The following is a 26,907-nucleotide window of genomic DNA, read 5'->3' on the forward strand; positions in this document are numbered from 1 at the left end:
ATGCTCTGTGGTAAATTCTATAAATGGTGAATAAGAAATCTGTACTGAAAAACACCCGCTTCAGTGGTATTCTATAAGCCACGCCTAAAGTTAAGTGTGGTTTATAGAATACATGCTTAAGAAGACAGTCACATGTAAACTTAGGCACGACCATTTGCACCAGTGAAAATGAGTGTAAATGTATGCATGGAGCACCATTATTCTGTAATTATGCATCTAACTCAAAGCCATGCCCTAAACACCCTTGACCGTCCCATTTCTGTGACCCCTTTTTGGAATGTGCATAAATTTTAGGCACATTGGTCCCAATTGAATCCAATTAGTGGCAATAATTACTTGTTAAAAAGCCAGTTATTGCAACTAATTGGTTTGATATTCAACTAAATTGCACATACAAATTGGGAACATGCCTAAATTTGCACTTACAATTTTTGGCGAACGTTACAGAATCAGGCAGTCTGTGCATAACTGTCAGACCTGTGAGTTCTTGTACCAAGTAGAGCGTTGCCGAGCCCGGTACTCAGACCAGGTTCTGCTTGGTGGCCAGACAACCCCAGGTTTCACCTGCGCTGACCGCTGTTCCCCAGAGGTTGAGCCCCTGTGTGCACCCTACCAGAGGAGTGTCAGGATAGTGAACCAATACCTGAACTCTTAGCAGAGACATTACCAGAGGGATCTGACACTGAAGAGAGATTATTTAAATGTACAGACTGTGAAAAAAACGTCAGTCAAAAGGGAAAACTAGAAGAACAACAGGAAACACGTATAGAAGAGACACATTTTACATGCTCTAAGTATGAGAAAGATTTCAGTAGGAAGAAAGAGCTAATGCAGTACCTGAAAAATAATAAACTGTAATGTGTACAAGAATAGAATATGGGAAAAGCTGTATCAATAAAGCAAACATTACAGAATAACAGAAAAACAGAAAAACACTGATAATAGAGTATCTTCATGTCCTGGTCATGACTGTAGCTTCTACCAGGAAGAAAGCTCCACAAAAAATGCAAAATTGCACCCAGGAGAGAGACAAGTTTAAAGTACGGAGTGCAAGAAAAGTTTCAGTTGCTGGAAATTATTGTCAAAGCAGCATAGAATCCATTCAGGAATGAAACCGTTTACATGCCCTGAATGTAGGAAAAGCTTTATTCATAAATCACAGCTAACAAAGCACCAGAGAATCTACACAAGAGTAAAACCATTTACATGTGCTGAGCATGGTAAAAGCTTCTGTTAGAAGATACTCCTTATTATTCACAAAATGAAGCATACAGGATTAAAATTGTTAGCACATACTGAGTGTTGTAAAAGCTTCTGTTATAAGCACCAGAAGGGCAGTGAACATGGTAACATTGATGACCTGTCTAGAAAGGAAGAGCCAGAACCACCCTGATACTGGACTATCGAGACCTGATCAGTGGTCTGTAGAGGCCGCAGTCTGGGGTCTCTCTCTTGAGGAGGAATGTGTGACAGAACAGTGTGTTTTAAGCCTGTAAAATGTATTGGGTATTTCCTGAAGTGTATTTCTTTAGTTTAGCCAGCAGGTGGTGCATGTTTATGTTTTGAATCTGCTGCAGAACCAAGGCTGTTTTCTTGTTTAAGCCTTTTGGAAAGGCAGTCTGCAGTATATTTTCAAAATTGTTGTTCAGGGCTCTGATCGGCACAGGAGCTCAATTTCATTTGGAGTGTACTGGCTTGTTCTAGTCTTAGCCAGGGAGAAAAGAGAGACAGATCTCTTTGCTGAGCCCTGTGATCAGTTATATTTGATAATCTGTGAGCAGCATATTGCCTGATCTCGCCAGGTACTTTTTAGAAAGTAAACAAATGTTTAGTTAGTGTTATAATTGATCCATATTTCAGTTACTTGTTACTGTTTGCACCTTTTTTGTTCATTGTTCTAATTTTTTATGGCAATAAACGCTATTAGTTTGTTGCCTCCACCTGTCCGGAATAATAAAGAATCCTGGTGGATTGTGTGTTGGGTCTGTGAGTGCTTTCTGGGAACTGTGGGATCACTGAGAGTGTGGCCCCAGTAACCTAGAAATCACTGGGGATAATTTGAGAGCGGGAGACTCGCCCATAGGTGGTTGTGACCCAGTCGGTGGAAGGAGGGTGCTAGTGTGGAGCACAAGCGGCACATACAGGTGGACCTGACCTGTTTTGTGGATAGACCCTCTAAGTGGCCGCGGGGTAACCCCAGGTGGGTGGCTAGACATTTCGTGACAATCAAAAATGCCACAGTTCATCTGCTGTTGTGTGCTTCAAAACCTGAGCTAGAGAAAAGTCTGCCTCTGAAAACTGGCCATGCCTTGCCCATGTCTACCTAAGAGATGCATTTGGCTCCCCAGGAATTCAGATATGTTTTGTAAAATAACCTCTAATGGTGTTTTCTTCCCTTTTCTGTTTTAGTCTCCAAGGTTACAGAAGACATGAAGATGCTACACTCAGAGTACTCAGATAGTATCAGAAATGGTGAGAAATGGAACAGAAATGGTCCATTTGATGTGCTTAGATCAGACCTCAAAAGGGGCAGACTGACCATACGGGCAACCAGGCAGTGCCCGAGGTCCCAGAGGCTCCCCCCCCCCCCAATTCATTCTTAAAGGGCCATGGTGGTGTAGTGGCCTCTTCGGGGGCAGGAAAGATCCGCACCCTTTCCTGTCCGCTGCCACTATTCTGCCCGGCACCGCTGCATTTTCAAAATTGCTGCTGAGACTTCCCTATGGCAGTCTCGCAAGATTGCCGATACCCGCGAGGCTACAGCAGGAAGTCTCAGCAACCATTTTGGAAACACAGCAGCATTGGGCAGAGCAGCAGCAGTGGGCAGGAAAGAGTAGGGATCTTTCTTGTCCCCAAAGAAGCACAGGATCCTTCAAGGTAGGACCTGGGAGGGCACACTAGTGTGTGTGTGGGGGGGGGGGGGGGGGGAGAACAGTGTGCAGATGGGGTGGGTGCAGGTAGTACCCGAGCGGGAGCCCTATGACCCTTACTGCACAGGGGCCCAGAGCACTGTCAGTCCACTCCTGAACCTGAGGGTTGTCAGCTAATCTTCCAATCCTGCAAAAAAACAGAAGATAGGGAAAATTCACTCTCTTGATTTCCAGTTTAATCTCAACAGATTTGGCAGGTTTTTCATATAAAATGTAATATATAAGCTACATTAACTGATATTATAGCACTGGGAAACATGTAGGCATCACCCCAAGAGAATCCATGAGGAGGGACTCACACACATACACACTGCACACAAGTCACCCAGAATAAATCACAATATAGAGACACACGGAAAGATCTCATCTGGAGGGTGACACAAAGGAAGATAACCAAGGAGTCCTAGAAAGGGCCATTTTCCCAGGGAGACAGGCAGTCTGGAAATATCCAGCCTTTTCCTATTTAACAATCACACTTCTTGTACCTAACTTCGGGCATAAGCATCTTACATCTGCCAAAAGCTGGTGTAAGTGCTGAAACATAAATGATGGCAGTTAGACGCACAAAAGCAAGTTTTCTGTAACATCACGCCTAATTTCTAGGAAAGACTCTGACCCATCCATGCCCCTCCCATGGCCACACCCCTTTTGGTGTTGTACACTATGAAATTTAGACACATGTTATAGAATAGAGAGTAGGACAGATGTGTGGCTAATTGACATTAGTTTACACATGAATCTGAGAGCCACACTCAAATGCAGCATCTGGGGGTTTCCGCTTTATGCCAAAGGTAGGGTCACCATAATTGATTTCCACTCCTGCTTACAGTAAGTACTGAAGTGCATTTGTGTTTACAGTGTCTTTGGAGTTGACTGAAGTGAAGCAGACTGATCTATCCAGGATCAACAAGATGTTTGCAGAACTGCAGGAAACCCTAGGTACAATACTGCAAAATAGAATTTATCTTTATAAGAGTTCAGTTTGCACTATTTCAATGCCAAGTCCATGCTCTGTGGTAAATTCTATAAATGGTGAATAAGAAATCTGTACTGAAAAACACCCGCTTCAGTGGTATTCTATAAGCCACGCCTAAAGTTAAGTGTGGTTTATAGAATACATGCTTAAGAAGACAGTCACATGTAAACTTAGGCACAACCATTTGTACCAGTGAAAATGAGTGTAAATGTATGCATGGAGCACCATTATTCTGTAATTATGCATGTAACTCAAAGCCATGCCCTAAACACCCATGGCCATCCCATTTCTGTGACCCCTTTTTGGAATGTGCATAAATTTTAGGCACATTGGTCCCAATTGAATCTAATTAGTGGCAATAATTGCTTGTTAAAAAGTCAGTTATTGCAACTAATTGGTTTGATATTCAACTAAATTGCACATGCAAATTGGGAACATGCCTAAATTTGCACTTACAATTTTTGGCGAACTTTACAGAATCAGGCAGTCTGTGCATAACTGTCAGACCTGTGAGTTCTTGTACCAAGTAGAGCATTGCTGAGCCCGGTACTCAGACCAGGTTCTGCTTGGTGGCCTGACAACCCCAGGTTTCACCTGCGCTGACCGCCGTTCCCCAGAGGTTGAGCCCCTAGGTGCGGGCAGCCTGCAGGGCTTATGAGATGGAGCAGGAAGCTGGGTGATGAATGTGACGGCCAGACAGGCAGCAGGCAAGAGAGTGATCCAGGTACAGGCAAGGTCAGGAGGCAGGCAGCAGACACAAGAGTAATCCGGGTACAGGCAGAGTCAGTAGGCAGGCAGCAGACACAAGAGTAATCCAGGTACAGGCTAAGTCAGCAACGAAGAACAAAGTAGAGGAGAAGCACACTACTGAGCAAGTAACACCTACCAAAGTAGAAGCTGAAGCAAGGAGTCTAGGGAGAGCTCAGCTGAAAAAGTGCTGGTGTCTGACATCAGCAGGAGGAAGGGGCACAGCCATAGGACAAGAGCAGGGGAAGGAGGAACCAGAAGACCAATAGGAGAGAAGCAAGGGAAGCCAGGCAGAGGAAGAGCAGACCCAGGTGGGTGGAAGCAAAGCAATCAAGGAGCCTGGAAGCCAGGCAGAGGAAGAGCAGAGCCAGGTGCATGGAAGCAAAGCAATCAAGGAGCCTGCAGCCAGAGAAGAACCAAACACACATGGCTCAGGGCTGTGCCAGTCAAGTGTGCGTGTCGACGGGACCCTGCACAGCCCGAGGACGCCGCTTGTGTTGAGGTAGGGGACATGACAATAGCTCATCAATACCTTAATACATGTGGAGACCCATTTGAGAATAGAACATAGCAAATGGAATTGAAACATCCAGGTCAGGAATGTGCTCAGTTCCGATATAATTTTAGAAAATAATCTGCAGACGAACAGCCTTTCCTAAAATTTGTTCTAGAATCTACATTCATGTGCCCATAGGTACCAACATAAAGCCGTTTAATAAATCCCAATAAATATATAAAATATCCAGATATTTGATTGTGAGTAGTGTCGGCATGTTGATCACACTACCTAAAACATATTGCAGTGCTGAATATAAGGAATAAGTTAAATACCACTGATGATATTTTCTAGACTTTTGAAACAGCAAGAGCGAAATGCTGGCCAACATCGGTCCGGGGCTATCATGTTGGCAAGAGAGGATTAGATAAATGCAGTATTGCAATATCTTGATATTGCAAATATCAAATACCAAAAGACACCAATACCAAAAGACACCAAGAAAAGCACAAACAATCTCACCAACTACAGCCCAGTTGCGTCTATCCCACTAGTAGTAAAACTTATGGAGAGCTTGGTGACTAAACAGCTTACGGAATACCTGGACAAGTTTTCAATATTACATAATTCACAATCAGGATTCCGATCTCACCATAGCACCGAAATTGTCCTAGTCACCCTCCTGGCCAAATTCAAGCAGGAGATAGCCATAGGCAAAAGCATAAGCCTCCTCCAGTTCGACATGTCAAGCGCATTCGACATGGTAAACCACAACATATTACTAAGACTACTAGGCCACTTCAAGATTGAAGGAAATGTACTTAACTGGATAAAAGGTTTTCTAACCACCAGAACTTATCAAGTAAAATCAAATTCAAATATATCACCACCGTGGAAAGCAGTTTGCGAAGTACCCCAGGGATCACCATTATCACCAATACTCTTCAACATGATGATGATTCCACTGGCACAGTCCTTATCCAATCGAGGCCTTAACCCATTCATCTACACAGATGTTACAATCTACATCCCCTTCAGACATGATCTGACAGAAATAACCAATAAAATCAACGATGGCCTGAACATCATGGACTCCTGGGCAAACTCATTCCAACTGAAACTGAACACTGAAAAAAATACATTGCCTCATCCTCTCCTCTCAACATAACAACTACAAACCCACAACCATAAATACTCCAGGACATACCCTCCTTACCTCAGTTTGAAAATACTCGGCGTCACACTTGACCGCAACCTTACTCTCGAGAGCCAAGTAAACTCTGTAACAAAGAAAATGTTCTACTCAATGTGAAAGCTCAAACGATTAAAACGTTTCCTCCCAAGAGCAACCTTTCGATATCTAATACAATCAATGGTCCTAAGCCATGCAGATTATAGCAACGGAATCTACGCGGGTTGCAAAGAACAACTCATAAAAAAAACTCCAGACCACCCAAAATACAGCAGCCAGGCTGATATTCAGCAAAACACGCTTCGAAAGTGCCAAACCCCTTCGAGAAAAGTTGCATTGGCTCCCAATCAAAGAACGGATCACCTTCAAAATCTGCACCTTAGTCCACAAAATCATATATGACGTAGTCCCAGGATACATGACAGACCTTATAGATCTGCCAATAAGAAACAAAGTCAGATCTCAAGATCCTACCTAAACCTACACTACCCAAATTGCAAAGGACTGAAATACAAAACAACTTATGCATTCAGCTTCTCCTACATAAGTGCAAAACTATGGAATGGCCTCCCAAAAGCTGTGAAAACAATCCACGACCACCTGAACTTCAGGAAATCACTAAAAGCCAACCTCTTCAAAACGGCTTACCCCAACGACCCCACGTAAACCTCTTCACCTAGCCACACAGCATGACTATAATCGTACTGGACAACACACAATCTTCATCCCTTCCGACCCTCCACTTATACCTCATACGATCACTATACAACCTTGTATTTGTTATCAACCGACTGGGCAAACGCCTTTGACGGTACTATGTAAGCAACATTGAGCCTGCAAATAGGTGGGAAAATGTGGGGTACAAATGCAACAAAATTGATAGGATTTAATTTTTATGAGCTAAATAGCAGGATATAGAGTACAACACAAAGGCTATAAAAACTTTAACAATTATAAAATTGGTGTGAGGGTTTTTATGACGATATTGAAGAATTTCTTAGCTCCGAGAGTGTTCATGCCCGGAGGTCTTTGAGGCTTTTCCTCCCACCTTTTTTTTCTGTTATTCTAAGTGAGCTATATGGATAATTTGAGGATAGTATATGTGCTGATTTTATATTGATTTCTTCTTCCTCTACCCATTTATTTGACGTGGAGGGGCATTTTCAATATGATGTCTAAGTCCGACTTTGGACGTTTTGCAAAAAACATCCAAAATCTGAATAGGAAAGAAGGTCATTTTCAAGGAAAAAAGTCTAACTTTTTTATTGAAAATACTGTTCTGAAAAATGTTTTGTGATTTGGATGTTTTGTTTTTTGGTCCATTTCAAACAAAAACCGTCCAAGTTCAAAACGCACAAAATCAAGCCATTGGGATGTAGGAGCAGCCAGCATTTTTAGTACACTGGTCCCCCAGACATCCCAGGAAAGCAATAGGGCACCCTAAGGGGTACTTCAGTGGACTTCATAAAATGCACCCAGGTACACATCTCAGCATTTCTCCCTTATCTTGTCTGCTGAGCCTCCCAAAACACACCCAATACCCACTACACCCAATTGTACAACACTACCATAACCCTTATAGATGAAGGCAGTGGCGTTCCTAGGGGGGGGATGCGGTCCACCCCGGGTGCACGCCGCTGGGGGGGTGTCGCGCGCGCCTGTCCTTCGTTCGTTCCATGCTCCCTCTGCCCCGGAACAGGTTACTTCCTGTTCCGGGGCAGAGGGAGCATGGAACGAACGAAGGACAAGCGCGCGCGGCACCCCCCCAGTGGCGTGCACCCATGCACCCGGAGGGAGTTCTTTCGCGGGGGGGGGGGTGTCCTTTCGCCGGGGGGGGGTCACGCTGCATCCGGGGGGCGCTGCACCTGGGGGGCAGGGTGCATCGGTGATCCGCCCCGGGTGTCAGCACCCCTAGGAACACCACTGGATGAAGGGGGCACCTATATGTGGGTACAGTGGGTTTCTGGTGAGTTTTGGAGGGCTCACAGTTTCCTCCACAAGTGTAACAGGTAGGGAGAGCTTTGGACCTGTGTCCACCTGTCTGCAGTGCACTGCATCCCCCACTAGACTATTCCAGGGACCTGCATGCTGTTCTAATGGACCTCAGTATAACATCTGAGGGTGGCATAGAAGCTGGCCAGTAATGTTTTTAATCACATTTTTTGGGGGGGTTAGTAACCACTGGGGGAGTAAGGGGAAGTCACTCCTGATTACTTCCAGTGGTCATATGGTCATTTAGGGTAACTTTTTGTGCCTTATTTGTTATAGAAACAGGTCTAGCTCAAAACGTCTTAGTGTTAGTCTTGGATGGTTTTGTTCTGTTCCATTATGGCTGAAAAACATCCAAAGTGTTAGGAATGCCCAAATCCAACCCTTAACACGCCCCCTTGTGATCTGAATGCACTTCTGACGGACTTCATATAAAAACGTTTAAAAATTGGTTTTGAAAATACCAATGTGGCCGTTTTTGTGAGAAAAATGTCCAAATGCAGATTTATGCTACTTTTTGAACGTTTTTCTCTTTTGAAAATGAGCCCAATAGTGGTTATTTAATTTATTCCATTCATGATGCCAGCTCAATTTTAGGCCCAGGAATGCTTCTCTTACAATTCAACATACAAAAAAATAATATATAATTATATATATGGTGATGCTACCTCAGGAACAGTAACACTGTCCTTCCCCTGCCAGACACATGGCACAAAACCTTGCAAAAAGACCTTCATAATATATAAAGCAAGCTTATGATACCAGCCCTAACTCCCAGTACATCGACCCTGTAACCCTACCTGTTAAAAACACTGCAACAATACACTTATTATTGAGAAATTTGAAAAAAAAGCAGGATTGTTATACATTCCTATATGGGAACTACACACCAGTCAAATGCTTCACCCCCACTCACACGTGCAGAGCAACAACAGCTAATACAGAATAAGGGACTATAAATTGCAAAATCCAGAACAAAGCTAGACTCCGTGAGTATTGCAATACTGAAAAAAGGGGAACAGAAATTCACTTTGCCTTTTACTGAGCAAAATACAAAAATAGATGAAATGCACATTTCCTAAAGCTGACACGTGGAGGGGCATAATCGAAAGGCGCCAGCCAAATCGATGGGCAACCATCTTCAGGGCCGGCTCCACGAAGTGGCGGAGCCAAGTGTATTTTCGAAATATGCTTGACGCCGGCTGGGGTTAGATGAGATGGGCGACTCCGATTTTCAGCCATAATGGAAACTGGAGCCGGCCATCTCAAATCCGGCGAAATGTAAGGCATTTGGGTGTGGGAGGAGCCAGCATTTCTAGTGCACTGGCCCCCCTGACATGCCAGGACACCAACTGGGCACCCTAGGGGGCACTTTAAAAAATTTATTAAAAAAACAAAATTAGCTTCCAGGTGCATAGCACCCTTCCCTTGTGTGCTGAGCCCCCCAAATCCCACCCAAAACCCACTGCCCACAACTCTACACTATTACCATCACCCTAAGGGGTGAAGGGGGGCACCTACATGTGGGTACAGTGGGTTTTGGGGGCTCCCATTTGCCAGCACAAGAGTAACAGGTAAGGGGGGATGGGCCTGGGTCCACCTGCTTCAAGTGCACTGCACCCACTACAAACTGCTGCAGGGACCTGCATATTGCTGTCAGGGAGCTGGGTATGATATTTGGGGCTGGCATACAGGCTGGCAAAAAATGTCTGATTTGTGTGTGTGTGTGGGAGGGGGGTGGTGACCACTGGGGGAGTAAGGGGAGGTGATCCCCGCTTCCCTCCGGTGGTCATCTGGTCAGTTGGGGCAAGTTTTGGGGACCTGGACCTAAAAAAAACGGGTCCAAATAAAACGGACCAAATTCTCCTGACGGCCGGCTTTCTTTTTTCCATTATCGGGCAAAGCTGGCCATCTCAACGAATGCCCCATCCCGCCTTCGCTACCATGCCGACACGTCCCCTTTCAACATTCGCCGGCCCCGGGATGGAACGCAGTTGAAGCCGCCCAAAATCGGCTTCCGATTATGCCGATTTGGGCGGATTCAGGAGATCGCCCCCCATCTCCCGATTGTGTCGGAAAATGGGCTGCGATCACTTTCAAAAATGAGCTGGATTCTAATCCTTCCTCTCTACTGAGCCAAGTACAGATCAGGTGAGATGACATTTTTCCAATCTCTAATTTACAATACCTGTATTTATTTTTCTTTTCTACCTTTGTGGTTTGCATCTTACTTTTTCTAATCAAATTAGTCCCAGCCTCTGTTCTCCACGTTCCTTGTGTCAAGCTTCTATATTCTTTTCCAGGGTCTCCTTTCCATTTCATCTGTTCTCAACCATCCTTTTACCTTTGTTTTCTATATCTGACACCAATGTTCCCTTTCATTTTTTCCCCATTCACTTGTCTTTATCTCTCCATTCATTACGTTTTAACCCTCATTCTCTCTTTCTCCCACAGCCCAAGGGAAAGGAAGGGAATGGGATTGGATATACTAGCTTTCTGGTTTTTTTTTTTTTTTTTTTTTTGCAACTACATTCAAAGCAGTTTACATAGTATATACAGGTACTTATTTGTACCTGGGGCAATGGAGGGTTAAGTGACTTGCCCAGAGTCACAAGGAGCTGCAGTGGGCAGTGAACCCAGTTCCTCAGGATCACTAGGCTACTCCTCCACTCCCTTTTTTCTTTCTCTTACCTCCTACCCTGCTTACCATTCTCCCTCTTTCAGTTCCTCCCCAGTCATCTTGTGGGCATAAAATGACTGTAAAATAAAGAAACAAAACCCCTAGAGATAGTAATGTGGAACCATTATACCACAGGTTTCTGACTCCTGCAGTACATCAAGGAGCAGTAAAAGCTCATCTTTGGCACGTGACAGCCAATGTTAACTGGTTTTAACTCTATTAATTCAGGTCCTATCCAAGGAACTGAGAATCATAGAGATATTGATGCAAAATGTATACTGTTCCAAGCAGGGTAGGGTAAGGTAATTATTACTACTATTATTATTATTATTATTATCATCATTAGAACACAAGGGTCCTACTGTCTCATAATACTTTATAGTTATAAATTAAGGTAACAATGATATTGAAATGAGGATATGTAAAAGGTATAGCATCTGCTCATACTTTCTCATGATCCTCTTCTGAGCCCAGTTTTTTCATGCCTAAGATGAGCTCTGATGGTCTGTTTTCTGCTTTCTAGGGTCTATCTGTAATGCATGTCCATATGGCTGGAAATGGTTTAACGGATCCTGCTACAGTTTCTCAGAAGCCAATAAAAACTGGGAAGGTGCTAGAATATCCTGTAATGACAGAGATTCCCATCTGGTTATTATTAATAACAAAGATGAACAGGTAGGCCTAGGCGTGGCAACCAAGTGTCCTAGACTGGATGTGTGGGAGAAAGAGCTGGGTAATGGAAGAAAAGGAGAAAGAGATGGAAGTATCATAGAAAATGTTTGCAGATAAAGACCTGAACGTATCTGGCAGTCTACGCAGGCTCCACCTCTTCATGATTAAACACTGGCATCATAAACAGTGCAGTAGGTAACGTACCACCTTGGGCTGATGATCAGAAGCAAATGCAGGTGCTAGAGGCTGTTAGCGTCATGCTAGCACCTGAGCTTGCTATTGCCTCATGATCAGAGCCCCTGAGCACGTGAAACACTGCGCTCAGGGGCTCTGAATGCAACTAGCATGCAAATACATGTTAAATGTATTCCTCCCCAATGATCAACAAGCAGCACGCCAAACATTGGCACACTGTCCGCGGCAAAACCTATGCCAGTTTTGAGCTGGTGTTAGGGTTTGCAGACCATTGGGGAGGAATGGTGAGCCCTGTCCAGCATGCATTTGCATGCTAGCAGACCCCCCCACTCCCCCCAATGCAGCCCCCCACAGTAGCAGGAACCCTGATCCGACCCCCCCCCCCCCCAGTGACAAGGGGGCTGGAGGTCTGGTGGACCACCAGTCCCCCACCCCCCCAACACAAATTCAGGGGAGGCTGGAGATCCGGTGGGTCTCCAGCCCCCCTAACCCCTCTAGCATCCCCTCAAATAGAGCCCTGGTGGTCCAGTGGGCCACAAATAACCCCCCCCCTCCATGACCTGGTGGTCTAGTGGCCCTCTTCCCCACCCTCCTACCTTCGCTGGAGGAGGGAAGTGGCCTTCCTCCTCTTCCATTGGCGCCACCTTGAAAATGATGGTGCCCAGCCCTGCCCAGTGCATACTGGGATGTGATGGGCGGGGCTTCACAGCATATAAGGTCTTGGAACATAATACCATGATATTATTGCTTTCAACCCTAGGAATATCTTCCCCTCCTGATACTGTTGCTTTCAACCGTAAGAATGTCTTCTCTCTGCCACCACTAAAATTATTTGTTTGCTAATGCTAACTTTATGATTATATCCTTCCCTCCCCCCATAGACATAAGCAGCATAGCTTGTGATTTACATAAGTACATAAGTAATGCCATACTGGGAAAAGACCAAGGGTCCATCGAGCCCAGCATCCTGTCCACGACAGCGGCCAATCCAGGCCAAGGGCACCTGGCAAGCTTCCCAAACGTACAAACATTCTATACATGTTATTCCTGGAATTGTGGATTTTACCAAGTCCGTTTAGTAGTGGTTTATGGACTTGTCCTTTAGGAAACCGTCCAACCCCTTTTTAAACTCTGCTAAGCTAACCGCCTTCACCACTTTCTCCGGCAACGAATTCCAGAGTTTAATTACACGTTTGAATGTGATAAGATATACATGATATACTTAATCTCTGTCTCTCACTGCCAATTTTGGGGCACAGACTGTAGAACTCTGCCTGGCACCAGTCTTACTTCCCAACTACCGGAGTTCCCATTGAAGCCCACTCCAGCCTTGATCCTGATTTGCCTTTGCCATTTACGGGACCCAGACCTTAGAAGTCTTAATTCCCATTCCTCATTTTTATGTGGGCACATAGACCTTCACCCTCTTATCATCCCTCTTCAACAGCTTTCAAATTTTGTTGTCTATGCTTTCATCTCTAATGCAAGAAAGAATGATTTTGCTCACTAATCCTAATTTTTGTTTCCTTTTTTTCAGTCTTTTTTGTCCACCAACATTGGTTCAGAAAATTACTGGATAGGCCTGAATGACAAGGACAAGGAAGGTGACTGGCGTTGGGTGGACAGATCTCCCCTATCATTTACGTATGTTTTCCTCACTTAAGCTATGGTATTGTAACAGAAATTCACTTGGAAAAGATCTGAGTTACCTACTTCTCTTGTTGATGATTTTCATTAAAAGATGACGTGGAGGGGCATAATCAAATGGGGTACCCACGTTTTCCTGAGGATTTCCTCGCAGGACGTCCCGGCGAAGGAGTGGGGAAACCCGTATTATCAAAACAAGATGGGCGTCCATCTTTTGTTTCGATAATACGGTCGGGGACGCCCAAATCTCAAAATTTAGGTTGACCTTAGAGATGGTCGTCCCCAGTTTTCGGCGATAATGGAAACTGAGGATGCCCATCTCAGAAACGACCAAATCCAAGCCCTTTGGTCGTGGGAGGAGCCAGTATTCATAGTATACTGGTCCCAGTGACATGCCAGGACACCAACCAACATGCCTTGATTGGTATAGCCAGTGTAATTTTTGGAGAAGGGGTCTAGCGCTTTCGAACTGTTCTTTTTCCTTCAAGAAATAATTAAGCTCTAGCCTTTTTGCCAGAGGTTGTGGCAAAGGTAGTTATCATAGCTGAGGTGAAAAAGAGATTTCAACAATCGAGACCAGAAAAATGACTGATTATACCTAGATGTAAGCAACAGGGAAGTAGAAGTAAATAGATTTTTTACTCGGACTTGGGGACACTTGAGGAAGTTACATGGAAATACTTTTAAAACAAATAGGAGGAAATGTTTTTTCACTCAACGAATAGTTAAGCTCTGGAACTGTTTGCCGGAGGAGGTGGTAACAGCGGTTAGCGTATCTGGTTTGAAAAAGGTTTTGGACAAATTCCTGGAGGAAAAGTCCATAGTCTGCTATTGAGACAGACATGGGAAGCAACTGCTTGCACTGGGATTTCTAATATCGAATGTTGCTACTCTTTGAGATTCTGCATGGAATCTTGTCACTCTTTAGGATTCCAGAATCTTGCTATTCTTTGGGGTTCTATATGGAATGTTGCCACGATTTGGGTTTCTGCCAGGTACTTGTGACCTGGCTTGGCCACTGTTTGGAAAACAGGATACTGGGTTAGATGGACCATTGCTCTGACCCAGTATGGCTTCTCTTATGTTCTTATGTTTTTGGAATCCTGTTTTGGTTAATTTTTGGCTGAGACAAATGGAGTAGGGATAGACCATGGTCTTCCAACACAGGAGTGAAGAGGCATTAAAGGTGTATAGTCCCGAGACATTGACTCCTGAAGCAGACATCCCTGCCGAAACACAGATCTGTGTCAGGTCCATGTGTATGATTGTGTTACTTTCTGGAAGACTTTAGATGGCAGTCAGACACCATTTCTGCTTTATTGCTGTTTGATTTCTCTTGATGGATATTGCCATATTTACTGGATTTTATTAAGTGATTATTGACCTTTTTATTTATTTATTGGGATTTATTAACCGCCTTTATGAAGAGATTCACCCAAGGTGGTGTACAACAGGTACAGTTTAAAATAAAACTTACAATTTTGTTAACAGCATAACAATCATAAAATAATTAAGAATAATCATAAATACAGTAAAAGAAGTAAACTTAAAAACAGTAAATTGAAACCTAATAATAGAACTTCTGTGAAACAGTATAAAAAAATATACACATTTAACAACACTGGAATTCAAATACCAGAGATATAATACTATCCAGCTTATAATCGAAAGAGAAAAACGCCTATATTGCGACCCAAATCGGGAGATGGGCGTCTTTCTCCCGTGGGCGCCCAAATCGGTATAATCGAAAGCCGATTTTGGGCGTTTCCAACTGCAATCCGTCGCGGAAATGGGTAAAGTTGACGGGGGCGTGTTGGAGGCGTGGTGAAGACGGAACTGGGGCATGGTTATCGGCCGAGGAGAGATGGGCATCTTTAGCTGATAATCGAAAAAAAAGACGTTTTTACCGCGATTTTGGGTCACTTTTTTGGACCCTTTTTTTTCACGTACAGGTCCCATAAAAGTGCCCCAACTGACCAGATGACCTCTGGAGGGAATCGGGGATGACCTCCCCGGACTCCCCCAGTGGTCACTAACCCCCTCCCACCAAAAAAACACCACTTTAAAAACTTTTTTTCCAGCCTCTATGCCAGCCTCAAATGCCGTACCCACCTCCATGACAGCAGAATGTGTTCTATCCTGTGACAGCCTTTTCCTGGTTCTGATGTGGCTCTCGGGTGAGTGTGACACCTTTTCTGTTAAGGGCACTGCAGAGTCACATCAGCAATGCATTGTGGTGGGTGTAGGGTATTGGGCTCCGTGATTCTACTAGTTTGTGGCAAATGCTCACGATGTTGGTAGTTGGTAGACTCTACTCCCATGGTGCTTTTCCCCCTGCTTACTGGGTCAGAGTGTGCCCTGTTTTGTTTCCGGTAGTCCATGAGGTAGTGGCCATTTTTGTAAGCCAGTTTCAGATCCCTTTCATGTGTTAACCACGTTACAGAACTTAGTTCTTACCTTGAATGTGGCTGAAAGAGGGCATTGTACACCATTCTGCCACCTCTGACCTACTGCTCATCTCAGTACCAGGGAGACTCGTTGCCAGTAGGGCACAACCTCTGATCTGCAGTTAACTGTGAGTAAGCGTGCTTATTCCAATAAAGGATGTTTTCGGAGAGATTAGTCTTCAGGTGTCAACTGGTGTGCCAATGTTATATAGCAGCAACAAGTCCTAGAGGCCTGCATGTATGCAGGTCCCTGGAGCACTTTTAGTGGGTACCGCAGTGCACTTCAGCCAGGTGGACCCAGGCCCATCCCCCCTACCTGTAACACTTGTGCTGGTAAATGAGAGGTCTGCAAAACCCACTATACCCACATGTAGGTGCCCCCTTCACCCCTAAGAGCTATGGTAGTGTTGTACATTTGTGGGTAGTGGGTTTGGGGGGTGGGGGCTTGGGGGCTCAGCACCCGTGGTAAGGGAGCTATGCATGTGGGAGCGTTGTCTGAAGTCCACCGCACTGACCTCTAGGGTGCCCAGTTGGTGTCCTGGCATGTCAGGGGGGCGAGTGTACTATGAATCATGGCCCCTCCCATGACCAAATGGCTCGGATTAGGACGTTTTTGAGCTGGGCGTTTTTAGTTTCCATTATCGCTAAAAAAAAACAAACGCCCAGCTGAAAAACGTCCATTTTTTCAAAAATACGGTCTCTCCTACCTCTTCATGTACCCTTTTCGGACATAGACGCCCATGGAGATAGGCGTTCGCGTTCGATTATGCCCCTCCACGTTAGCATAATACTAATGATACCTAATAAGCCTCTTTACTCCTGTGTTGGAAAACTGTGGTCTATCCCTACTCCCATTGTCTCAGCCACTGGCTTCACGAATGGTACTTTGTCTCCTCTTGTTTTGTTTTGTGTATTTTCTGACCTCTATCAACCACTGATGGAAATGGGATTCTGGGCTTGATGGATCTTTGACTTGACCCAGTACGGCTGTTTTTATGTTCTTATACTTTTATACATGCATAATATCCTCAGGAAATGTTACAAGGCTGAACCCCAGAACTGGAAATCTGTGCAGTTCCATCAATTATGGGTCCTTTAGAACAGCCTCATAGCCTCCCTCCTGAGAGCTAGCAGTAAATTTGAGAGGCTGAGATCATACTCCACATACCCTCCAGCCCACGGCAGCCAACTACAAACCTACAACAGGAGTGGGCGTTGCGGTCGTCTATTTTGGGTGTCCATTTTGGGAATCCTTTCCCTAGGCCGTCCATTTTCTAGGCCGTCCATTTTGGGCGTCCTTCCCAGCGGTCGTCTTTGTCTCGCGCACGTTTGGCCTCCTTGCCTCGCGGTCGTCCATTTTGGGCTCCCTCCTCGTGGCCGTCTGTTTTGTGTCCTTTTTGGGCGTCTTGTCCCACGCACGTTTTTTGGAGAGGGCAGAGTGCGCATTTCAAACTAGGCAATAGAGATACAGCCCTGAGATGCTCGCACTGCAGGGCGGACAGCTGCTCCCTCAGCCTCTGCGTGGAAAACTTGGTCTCCAAGTGAACTGCTCATTAAAAAAAAACTGCTCAGAGCCACATAGCTGACATTGCCCCTTCCACAGAAACCAGCCAAAGTATAGAGGGCTTGGGTCTGCTTCGGCAGTGTTGCTGCATAACACCGCGCTGCAGAAAAGACCTCCTGACACGCCAGAAATCATCAGGCCTTGAGGCGCAATAGTTTCACAACATCCCCCATGCCAGGCTGAAGATGTGCAACCTGACATGGTAGACAGACCACACCAATCATCCATGAGGTAGCGCAGGCGCCCGGAGAGGTACACTGATTCAGCTGACCTTCCGCATTCACGTGCCCTTGCACCCTTGACCACAGAGACTCACTGTCACCTGCCTCCACCCTCGCCACTTCACGTCCCGTTGGAGGAATGCATATTGAAATCCGCCTTGCCAGTAGACGCCCCGGCTGCGCCACTGGCAGATAATCTGAGCACTTCAGGATCCAATGCCCACCCTAGGCATGATGCATAGTCAGTCTGGGTTTTCATCTGCAATCCCTCCCTGATGTACAGGCCACGGCAACGACACGCAGATCTGAATCTCAAAGTGGGCAGACGCAATATGGATCCAGCGCCAAATGACGCAGATGCAGGTCATTCTCCAGAGACAGCAGAGACGGGTCCGATCCCAGAAATCACCACACCCGGGATGACATAATGCATTACAGAGACAGTACAAGATCCCGTGGCTCCAGGAGCAGCTCCAGAAGCCATAGATCCAAGTCCCGTTACAGGCGTTACAGATCACCATCCTGTTGCAGACATCGTCGATCGCATGACCATCACAGATCCCTCTCCTTTCCTGGGCAGGTCCGGCCCAGGTCTCGGAGTGTATGCAGTGAGCAACGGGGATCCGCAGCTTCACCTCGGCACAGACCCTCAATCACATCTACTCGACCGGGGAGCCACGACCCCCCACGTACATTCAGCCTCACGACACCAAAAGATGCTGTAGAGACAGTTCATAGGCGTCGCAACACTCCGGTGGGGACATCCCAGGAACACAGCATCTCCACGGGAGTCAGAAGTCTTCACGCCCAAATTCCCGTGGCACCCCAACCCCAGATGAAGAAACATCAGACGGTTAAACGGGGGAAGAAAGGTAAGAAGCATAAGCATTCTGGCCGCTCCAGCTCCACAACCTCCTCTGACTCTTCCTCCCCTTCTTCCTCGTCCTCCTCCTCTTCTTCCTCACCCTCCCCTACCAGGGCACCCAATGCACCACCCTTGGCACTCGCGCCTGCATTCACTTATGGTGTTCCCCCAGAGCACCTAAAGCAGAGGATTACCAGGACCCTGCGGAAAAAGGTACAGCGACAACAGTACTTTGATATATTCAAGATGGCCGAAGGCAGATGCAGACGACATGCTAAGAAACGTGCTAAAAAGGGCGACCTGTTACAACAGAGTGCTCCCACGGAACCTTGCGTGTTGGGTGATATCCTATGCATGCATGATGAGCATTGTATGCAGGACGCAATGCGACCAACTCGATCCCATGCTCTGTTACCTTGAAACAATCATTAGCATCTATCGAGAGCACAAGAGACACGTCTGGCTGGCTTACAATGAACATTTTAGGGACAAAATAGAAGCAAACCCTAATATGGCATGGGATATGGATGATGGGAGCTTATGGTTGCGGAATGTCCTCACGCAACCCAACATTGCATCAAGATGTTCCTACCAGCACAGGGCTCTCCCTCCAGGAAAAAGGCAAGGGAGGCCTGCCACGCTTTCCCGGGAAGTATGCTGGAAGTACAATAAAGGCAACTGCACCATCCACGACTGCAAATTCAAGCACCTGTGCGCCACGTGCGGTGTCCCGCATCCCCTTGCCTTGTGTCCTAGAAAAGCAATGCCAAGACAGGGAGGACCGCCAAAACCTTGACCCATTTGCTAGGGCACTCACTCCCATCTGCTTGGACGCTATGAGGCCTTATTTATTTATTACATTTGTACCCCGCGCTTTCCCACTAAAGCAGGTTTAATGCGGCTTACATAGTAATTGGGATTACATAATATTGATAGAGAAAATATAAGTGAAGTGTAGTAGAATAATAAGAGAGACTGGTAGATAGGGAGAGGTAAGGGTGAATTCTCATTTATATAAGTGTACTACAGAATCTGGGAATCCTGCTCTTTCTCCAGTTTCAGAGTTATTGGGCTGTGAATAATTTCACTTCAGATGTGTAGTTCTTTCTAGAAGAGGATGACAAAAAAAAAGTTGGGGAACCCTGCAGTGCCCCTCAGCACCCTGCAGCACAAGCATACCTCACTCATAGCTGCAAGTGCCACACCACACCACCATGCTTGAACCCATGCTGGTGCTACCTGTTTTACTCTTTGGGGATCTGCCAGGTAACTCTTGCGCGGCTTTCACGACGGGTTCCTCATACCATTTCAAGGCCCCATACCGTTGGCCACCCCTGCCCTACCATCTCGCTCCAAGTCCCGCCTAGCCCACATTATCTCAGACAAGCTAGCAGTTGAACGAGCAGCGGGTCGCATTGCTGGCCCGTTTCTCCATCCCCCTTTTCCCAGAATGTTTGTCTCCCCCCTTACAGCTGGCCCCAAGAAGGAACATGGCAAGTACCGCCTCATCCACAACCTTTCATACCCCCCCCCGGTCATTCAGTGAACGACTGCATACCAGATGGCGCCACATCTGTCCAGTACATGTCCTTCGATTCGGCCTTGGCCTTGGTCCGGGCGGCTGGACGTGATGCGTTCATGGCCAAGGTGGATATTGAATCCGCTTTCCATCTGCTGCCTGTTCACCCTGACTGTTTTCCATTATTAGGTTTCTGTCATGCCAACCTGTACTATTTTCACAAATGCATGCTCATGGGGTGTGCAGTATCTTGCAACATTTTTGAGGCATTCAGTTCCTTCTTACATTGGGTGGTATCCCAGCGGTCGACAGCGGACACAAGCATACATTACCTGGATGACTTCTTCTTTGTCGGGCCCTGACTTTCTAGCACCTGCAGTGACCTCATGGATGTCTTCCACACAGTAGCACATGAGTTCGGAGTGCCCATTGCGCGCAGCAAAACCACAGGACCCAGCATCGTCATTACCTTCGTGGGCATTGAGATAGATTCGGCAGCCCAGACCACCAAACTCCCGGAAGACAAGCTGCATGGGCTAGCACGGAAAATCCTCAAGGTCCTTCATTCATACAAGATCACCCTCCACCAAATGCAGTCTCTTATTGGCTCACTCAACTTTGCCTGTAGGGTTCTCCCCATGGGTAGAATGTTTGTCCGCAGGCTTGCTTTAGCCATGGCAGGCGTGTCGCACAAGCATCACCATTTGCACATAACCCTTCCCATGAAGCAGGACCTCCGCATCTGGCTGCGCTTCCCACAGGACTTCAACGGCAGAGCACTGATACAATCGGAACCAACTTCCAGCGTGGACCTCAACCTTTATACAGACACCGCCGGGTCCAAGGGGTGCGGAGCCTATTACAACAGGGCCTGGTTCGCCGTCCGTTGGCTGCAGCAATGGATCCTCTGCGGCTTCACCAAGAACATCACTTTCCTGGAACTGGTTCCCATTGTCGCAGCAGTCCACGTCTGGGGCCTGGCGCTGGCCAATGAAAGTGCTATCCTTTGGTCGGACAACACAGCTGTGGTAGAGATCATAAACAAACAAACAGCACGTTGCCCAAATGCTGCAGCGCTTCTCAGGCATTTTGTGCTCCGTTGCCTGCAAATTAATCTGACTGCACGAGCGAAGCACGTACCCAGGGTTGATAACTGCATAGTTGATTCTCTCTCACGTTTTCACTTTTCATTCTTTCAACAGCTGGCCCCTGCAGCAAACAAGGAACCAACTCCAGTTCCCGAACAACTATGGCAGCTGGTAGCAACACCATGCACTTACTCATCACCAGCTCCTTAGCTGCTTCTACCCTGCGCACATACCGGCATGCCTTTCACCAGGTGTGCGAATACCTCCAGACGCACGAGTGGAGAAAGGGAACGGTTCCGGATCATGTTGCTTGTTACATCGCGGACGCCTTCAAAGGGGGTGTCTCCAGGACAGCGGTCATCTCACGCATTGCTGGCTTCTCCTTCTTTGCCAAGCTTTGCGGATGGGGCAACCCTCGCGCCAGTTTCCTGATCCGGACGCTGTTGAAAGAATGGGCACGGTACACCCTGGCGCTCCCAGACAGCAGGCGTCCCATTACACATGAGATCCTCCATCGACTATGGTTAGTGCTGGAAAAGGTGTGCCCTGATAACTACGAGACTGCACTGTTCAGGGCGGCCTTCTCTCTGGCCTTCTTCGCTGCTCTTTGGATAGGCGAGCTTACTGTGCAATCCAAGTACTAACCAACAGGAGGCCTGCAGAGGGATGGGAGTGGAGGAGTGGTCTGGAGTGGAGGAGTGGTCTAGTGGTTAGGGTGGTGGACTTTGGTCCTGGGGAACTGAGGAACTGAGTTCAATTCCCACTTCAGGCACAGGCAGCTCCTTGTGACTCTGGGCAAGTCACTTAACCCTCCATTGCCCAGGGTACAAATAAGTACCTGTATACAATATGTAAGCCACATTGAGCCTGCCATGAGGTACAAAATGTAACAATAAAATAAAAATAAAATGACATCTCCATAACACAGGGGCAGGTCTGCCTGCGAGTCGCTAGGTCCAAGACGGATCAGGCGGGGAAAGGGCACACCATTACCCTACATGGTGTCCCGGACTTGCTGCCCTGCTCGCTAGCCAACCTCGCAGCATACGTAAAGATTAGACCGCCAGCGGGTCCGCCCCTTTTGCTGCATCAGGACGCCAGCCTCCTCACACGCTTCCAGTTTACGGCTGCCTTTAGACAAGCTCTCCTGGAAACTGGCCAGCGCCCCAACTACGGTACTCATTCTTTCCGTATAGAGGCAGTGACTACTGCATTCCGGCATGGCCTCTCCGCCCATACGATCAAACAGCTGGGCCGCTGGAAATACGCAGCATACCAAACCTACATCAGACCATCACCTGCTGCGAGTCCGAAGCAATACAGCTAATCTCTTCCTTCCTTTTGCAGGTCTCCAGCCACGCCCAGGGGCAGTGTGGATCATCAGACACTCCTATATTGCCAATGCTTGCAAGCGCTTGACAGCTTGGGGCACGGGCCTGCACCTGGGTTTCGACAGTAAAGGGGTGACACTTACATGGATCGGAATTCCGGGCATGAGATGGCACAGCTTCTGCCATCTGTCCTCTGGTTACTGGACACCGCACCCTATCCAGATGTCCTACTCATTCACTTGGGAGGCAATGACATTGGGCACACCATGCTGCCGCCTGATCACCAAAGCAGGATCTCCTGGAACAGTCTGCACTTATGACTGGGACCACTATCCTCTGGTCGGACATCATCCCGCGATGGCACGGATCCGCTTCCAGGCTGTGGTCCAGAGGTGTAACCAAGGTCAATTGCCAGATTGGCAGGTGGGTGGAGCAAAGATCTGGCACCATTGGGCTTCCCCTCTCATTCATGGGTACTTCCTACCTGATGCTATCCATCTCTCGGAAGTAGTGGATTACCTCCTTAATGACTTCCAGGAGGCGCTTGAGAAACTTTACTGAAAAGGACTGGGGAAAGGGGGGGACCCGGAGGACCTTGATGTTCAGGCCCCCGGGGTTGTGGCGAAGGCACCCAAGCCTGGGAATTCTGAGATGTGCTGGAACAACAGGTGAAATGAAGATTGGCCGTTTCAGGCAAGGGACAGGAACACTCACTGGTGGCAGACCAATCACCTCGCTGGCTATACATGGCAGGTGGAACACTGGTCGGGGAGTGCAGTCCCAAGCAAACGGACGCTCGGCCACGCTGGGGGCGGTGTCATGGCTGGCCGATGCGTGGGGTGGTGATGTAGGCTCTCTAGCTGGAAAGGCATGCCGGAGGGCAGAAGCATCTACAACGTCAAGCACAAAGCTCGGGTGCTTCCTAGGGATTGTTTAATGTGTTTTCAATAAAGCTGTGGCCATTTATTCCCAAAAAGAAAACCTGTCTCATGCTTGATCTGTGAGTGCGTTAAGGGGAAGAGCAAGGGGGAGGGGCGAGAGAGTGTGTAGTCTGCCTATGTTACTGGAAATCTGTGCAGTTCCATCAATTATGGGTCCTTTAGGACAGCCTCATATGCTCCCTCCTGAGAGCTAGCAGTAAATTTGAGAGGCTGAGATCATACTCCACATACCCTGGCTTAGAAGTGGGGTTCATTACTGTTACGGTATGCAAAAGACTAACCCATTTGGAGAAATTGTCCCTGAGGCCAAGATGCACTAACAAATCGTTAAAGCCCTTTCCTTACCGATTCCCTTCAATGCGGAGGGGGAAGGGGTAACGGCTGCGACCTCGGGGGGGGGGGGGGGGCGAAGGACGTCCATAGGCACAGCACTTTTTAAAAAATATATATAATGAAGGGCGTCCATAAAGGATGTCCATAGAAAGGGGGGAGGAAAAAAGCCAAGTGCTCATCAGGGACGTCCTTGAAGGACGCCCATGTTAGGCACTTTAGAAGGACATCCCTGACGAGCACTTGGGACACGCAGCTTGTTTTTTGTTTTTTTTTAGATGGGTGTTCAGCGATTTCCCACTGGTCTCCATGGGTCCATTCACAGCAGCCCCAGCCTAACGAGAGGTGCAGACCTCACGTTAGGTTTTCGACGGTAAGGGGAATCGGTAAACGTTAGTGTATCTCATTATAATAGCCTTGCAACTGTAGTGCAGCTCTTTTGGATCATTTGCATTCCGTTTTCATTAGCTGCTACCGTGATAGGAAAATGGCCTTTAGTGCATGCCAGGGTTTACTACTTGCTCGTTAATGGCTCGTTAAGTCTGGATAGGGAAATTGTAACCCTGTGAATTACAAAATGTTTGGCTTAGGTTGAAAATATTACATAAGTATTGCCACACTGGGACAGATCAAAGGTTCATCAAGCCCAGCATCCTTTGGCCAATCCAGGTCACAAATACCTGGTAAGATCCCAAAAAAGTTCAATACATTTTATGCTGCTTATCCCAGAAATAAGCAGTGGATTTTCCCCAAGTCAATTTAATAATGGTCTATGGACTTTTCCTTTAAGAAGCCGTCCAGACCTTTTTTTAAACTCCGCTAAGCTAACTGGCTTTGCTACATTCTCTGGCAATGAATTCCAGAGTTTAATTACACGTTGAGTGAAGAAACATTTTCTCCGATTCGTATTAAATTTACTACTTTGTACCTTCATCGCATGCCCTCTAGTCCTAGTATTCTTGGATAAGAGTAAACAAACGATTCATGTCTACCTGTTCCACTCCACTCCATTATTTTATAGCCCTTTATCATATCTCCCCTCAGCCATCTTTTCTCCAAGCTGAAGAGCCCTAGATGCTTCAGCCTTTCCTCATAGGGAAGTCGTCCCATCCCCTTTATCATTTTCTTCGCCCTTTTCTGTACCTTTTCTAATTCCACTATATCTTTTTTTAGATGCGGTGCCCAGAATTGAACATTGATTTTATTTCTTTCAGGTTCTGGCTAAACGGGGAACCCAATAATCATAACGAAGAGGACTGTGCACATTTAGTTTATAATGCAGCCACAAAAGCGCAATGGAATGATATTAATTGTGACAACACATTTCGATGGATCTGTGAAAAGAGGACTCTTTGTAACTTTGGTGTTCCTGGTTCATCTGGCTAATTAGCAAAGCTGCCAAAATACGAAGCAGGAAGGTTCCTCTATGACGAACAAACACACAGGGTGTGTAATTAGCAAAGTTGCCCATGAAGCTGCATAAATTCAATGTGTCTCTTGCTTCCTGTGAAACCTTCATTGTACCTGGGACACTTTTACACAAATTTTTGTCCAAACTAGGCTTTTCTACCATGGCTGCAGAGAGCAAAGCCCAATGATCGATCTGTATTAATTAATACAGTATTTTATAGCATAATTGGGTAAGGAAGCTTTAACTTACATTACTACTGCTTTCAGAGATTTTTCCCCTCCCCTTTTTGGAGCGGTGTTCCTTTGTCCTGACTCCTTTGCAGCAGACAATGAAGACAGAGATGCCAAGTTACCCAGTTTCAGGCTGAAGATTTTGAGATAGTCCTGGATTTCTGAATCTGCACTACCCAAGCTGCAAAGGACTTAAATACAAATCAACTTACGCATCCATTTTTTCCTACATAAGCACACAACTGTGGAATGCATTACCAAAAGCCTTGAAAACTACGAATGACCACCTAAACTTCCGGAAAACACTAAAAACTAACCTGTTTAAAAAGGCATACCCTACCGATCCAACATAAATGCCTGATCCCTTCAACACAACAAAACTAAAGAACGTAATGGACATAACACAACTCTTCCGTTATACGATTCCCTAGTGTGGCTGTGCCACATGAACTTGATCTTACCACAACATCACCCTGTATTTGTTCACACCGAAGCCTGCAAAGGCCTCTCCGGTACTATGTAAGCCACATTGAGCCTACAAATAGGTGGGGAAATGTGGGATAAAAATGTAACAAATAAATAAATTTCTCACCACCTCATCCTCATGTATTATGGGACTCGCAGCACTGATTTATCAGGGTCTTTTACTAAAGATTAGCTCGAGTTATCTGCAGCAGGGCCCATAGGAATAAAATGGGACCTGCTGCAGATAACTCGAGCTATCCTTTAGTAAAAGACCCCCTTAATGAGCAGGATCAGGCACTACAAATTCCACACTGCTTTGGGATACGAGTTCAAAACCAGGACTACAAACATGACAGGTGATAAAGGCCATATGGCCCATCCAGTCTGCTCTTCCTCTGTAACCCCTAACTCTTCCTTTTCCTAAGCGATCCCACATGCTTATCCCATGCCTTTTTTAATTCTGACACAGTCCTCGACTCCACTGAGAAGCCATTCCACGCTTCCACCACCCTTTCTGTGAAATAATGCTTCCTTAGATTACTCCTAAGCCTATTCCCTCTTAACTTCATTGTATACCCCCTTGTTCCAGAGCTCTCCTTCAATTGAAAAAGGCTCACTTCCTGTACATAAATGCCCTTGAGATATTTAAACATCTCTATCATGTCTCCTTTCTCCCTCCTTTCACCCAGCCTATACATGTTGAGGTTCATAAGCCTGTCCCTATATTTGTTGTGTTCAAGACCGTTTACTAATTTTGTAGCTGCCCTCTGGATCGAGTGGCCAAAACGTCTCCAGCCTGGAACTGGGTAACTTGGCACCTCTATGAAGAAAGGACTACAGTACTGCTTAGAACTTTTTTTTTCTGCTGCTGTTACCACGTGTATTATAACATCCAATATAATCTAATAATGAAAAATTAAGACGTAATTCTTCAATTACACATCAGACTATTAAGTAACTATACTGTGGAA

The 26,907-nt window shown here is 46.3% G+C and overlaps 1 protein-coding gene across 7 annotated transcripts in view; it reads left to right on the plus strand.

Moving 5' to 3' along the window:
• LOC115466322 (CD209 antigen-like protein B) overlaps positions 1 to 25,649 on the plus strand; it is a 351,731-nt gene extending 326,082 nt beyond the window's left edge. For all 7 annotated transcript variants that reach the window (XM_030197492.1, XM_030197497.1, XM_030197496.1 and 4 more), the window contains 5 exons: positions 2,410 to 2,472; positions 3,789 to 3,869; positions 11,534 to 11,685; positions 13,415 to 13,521; positions 25,045 to 25,649. In XM_030197492.1, the coding sequence (XP_030053352.1) occupies positions 2,410 to 2,472; positions 3,789 to 3,869; positions 11,534 to 11,685; positions 13,415 to 13,521; positions 25,045 to 25,216 (575 nt within the window). In that variant the 3' untranslated portion in view covers positions 25,217 to 25,649. The remainder of the gene's footprint in view (positions 1 to 2,409; positions 2,473 to 3,788; positions 3,870 to 11,533; positions 11,686 to 13,414; positions 13,522 to 25,044) is intronic.
• Positions 25,650 to 26,907: the final 1,258 nt, after the last annotated feature.

Source organism: Microcaecilia unicolor, chromosome 3, assembly GCF_901765095.1.
Source record: "Microcaecilia unicolor chromosome 3, aMicUni1.1, whole genome shotgun sequence".
In the NCBI taxonomy this organism is placed as follows: Eukaryota; Metazoa; Chordata; class Amphibia; order Gymnophiona; family Siphonopidae; genus Microcaecilia; species Microcaecilia unicolor.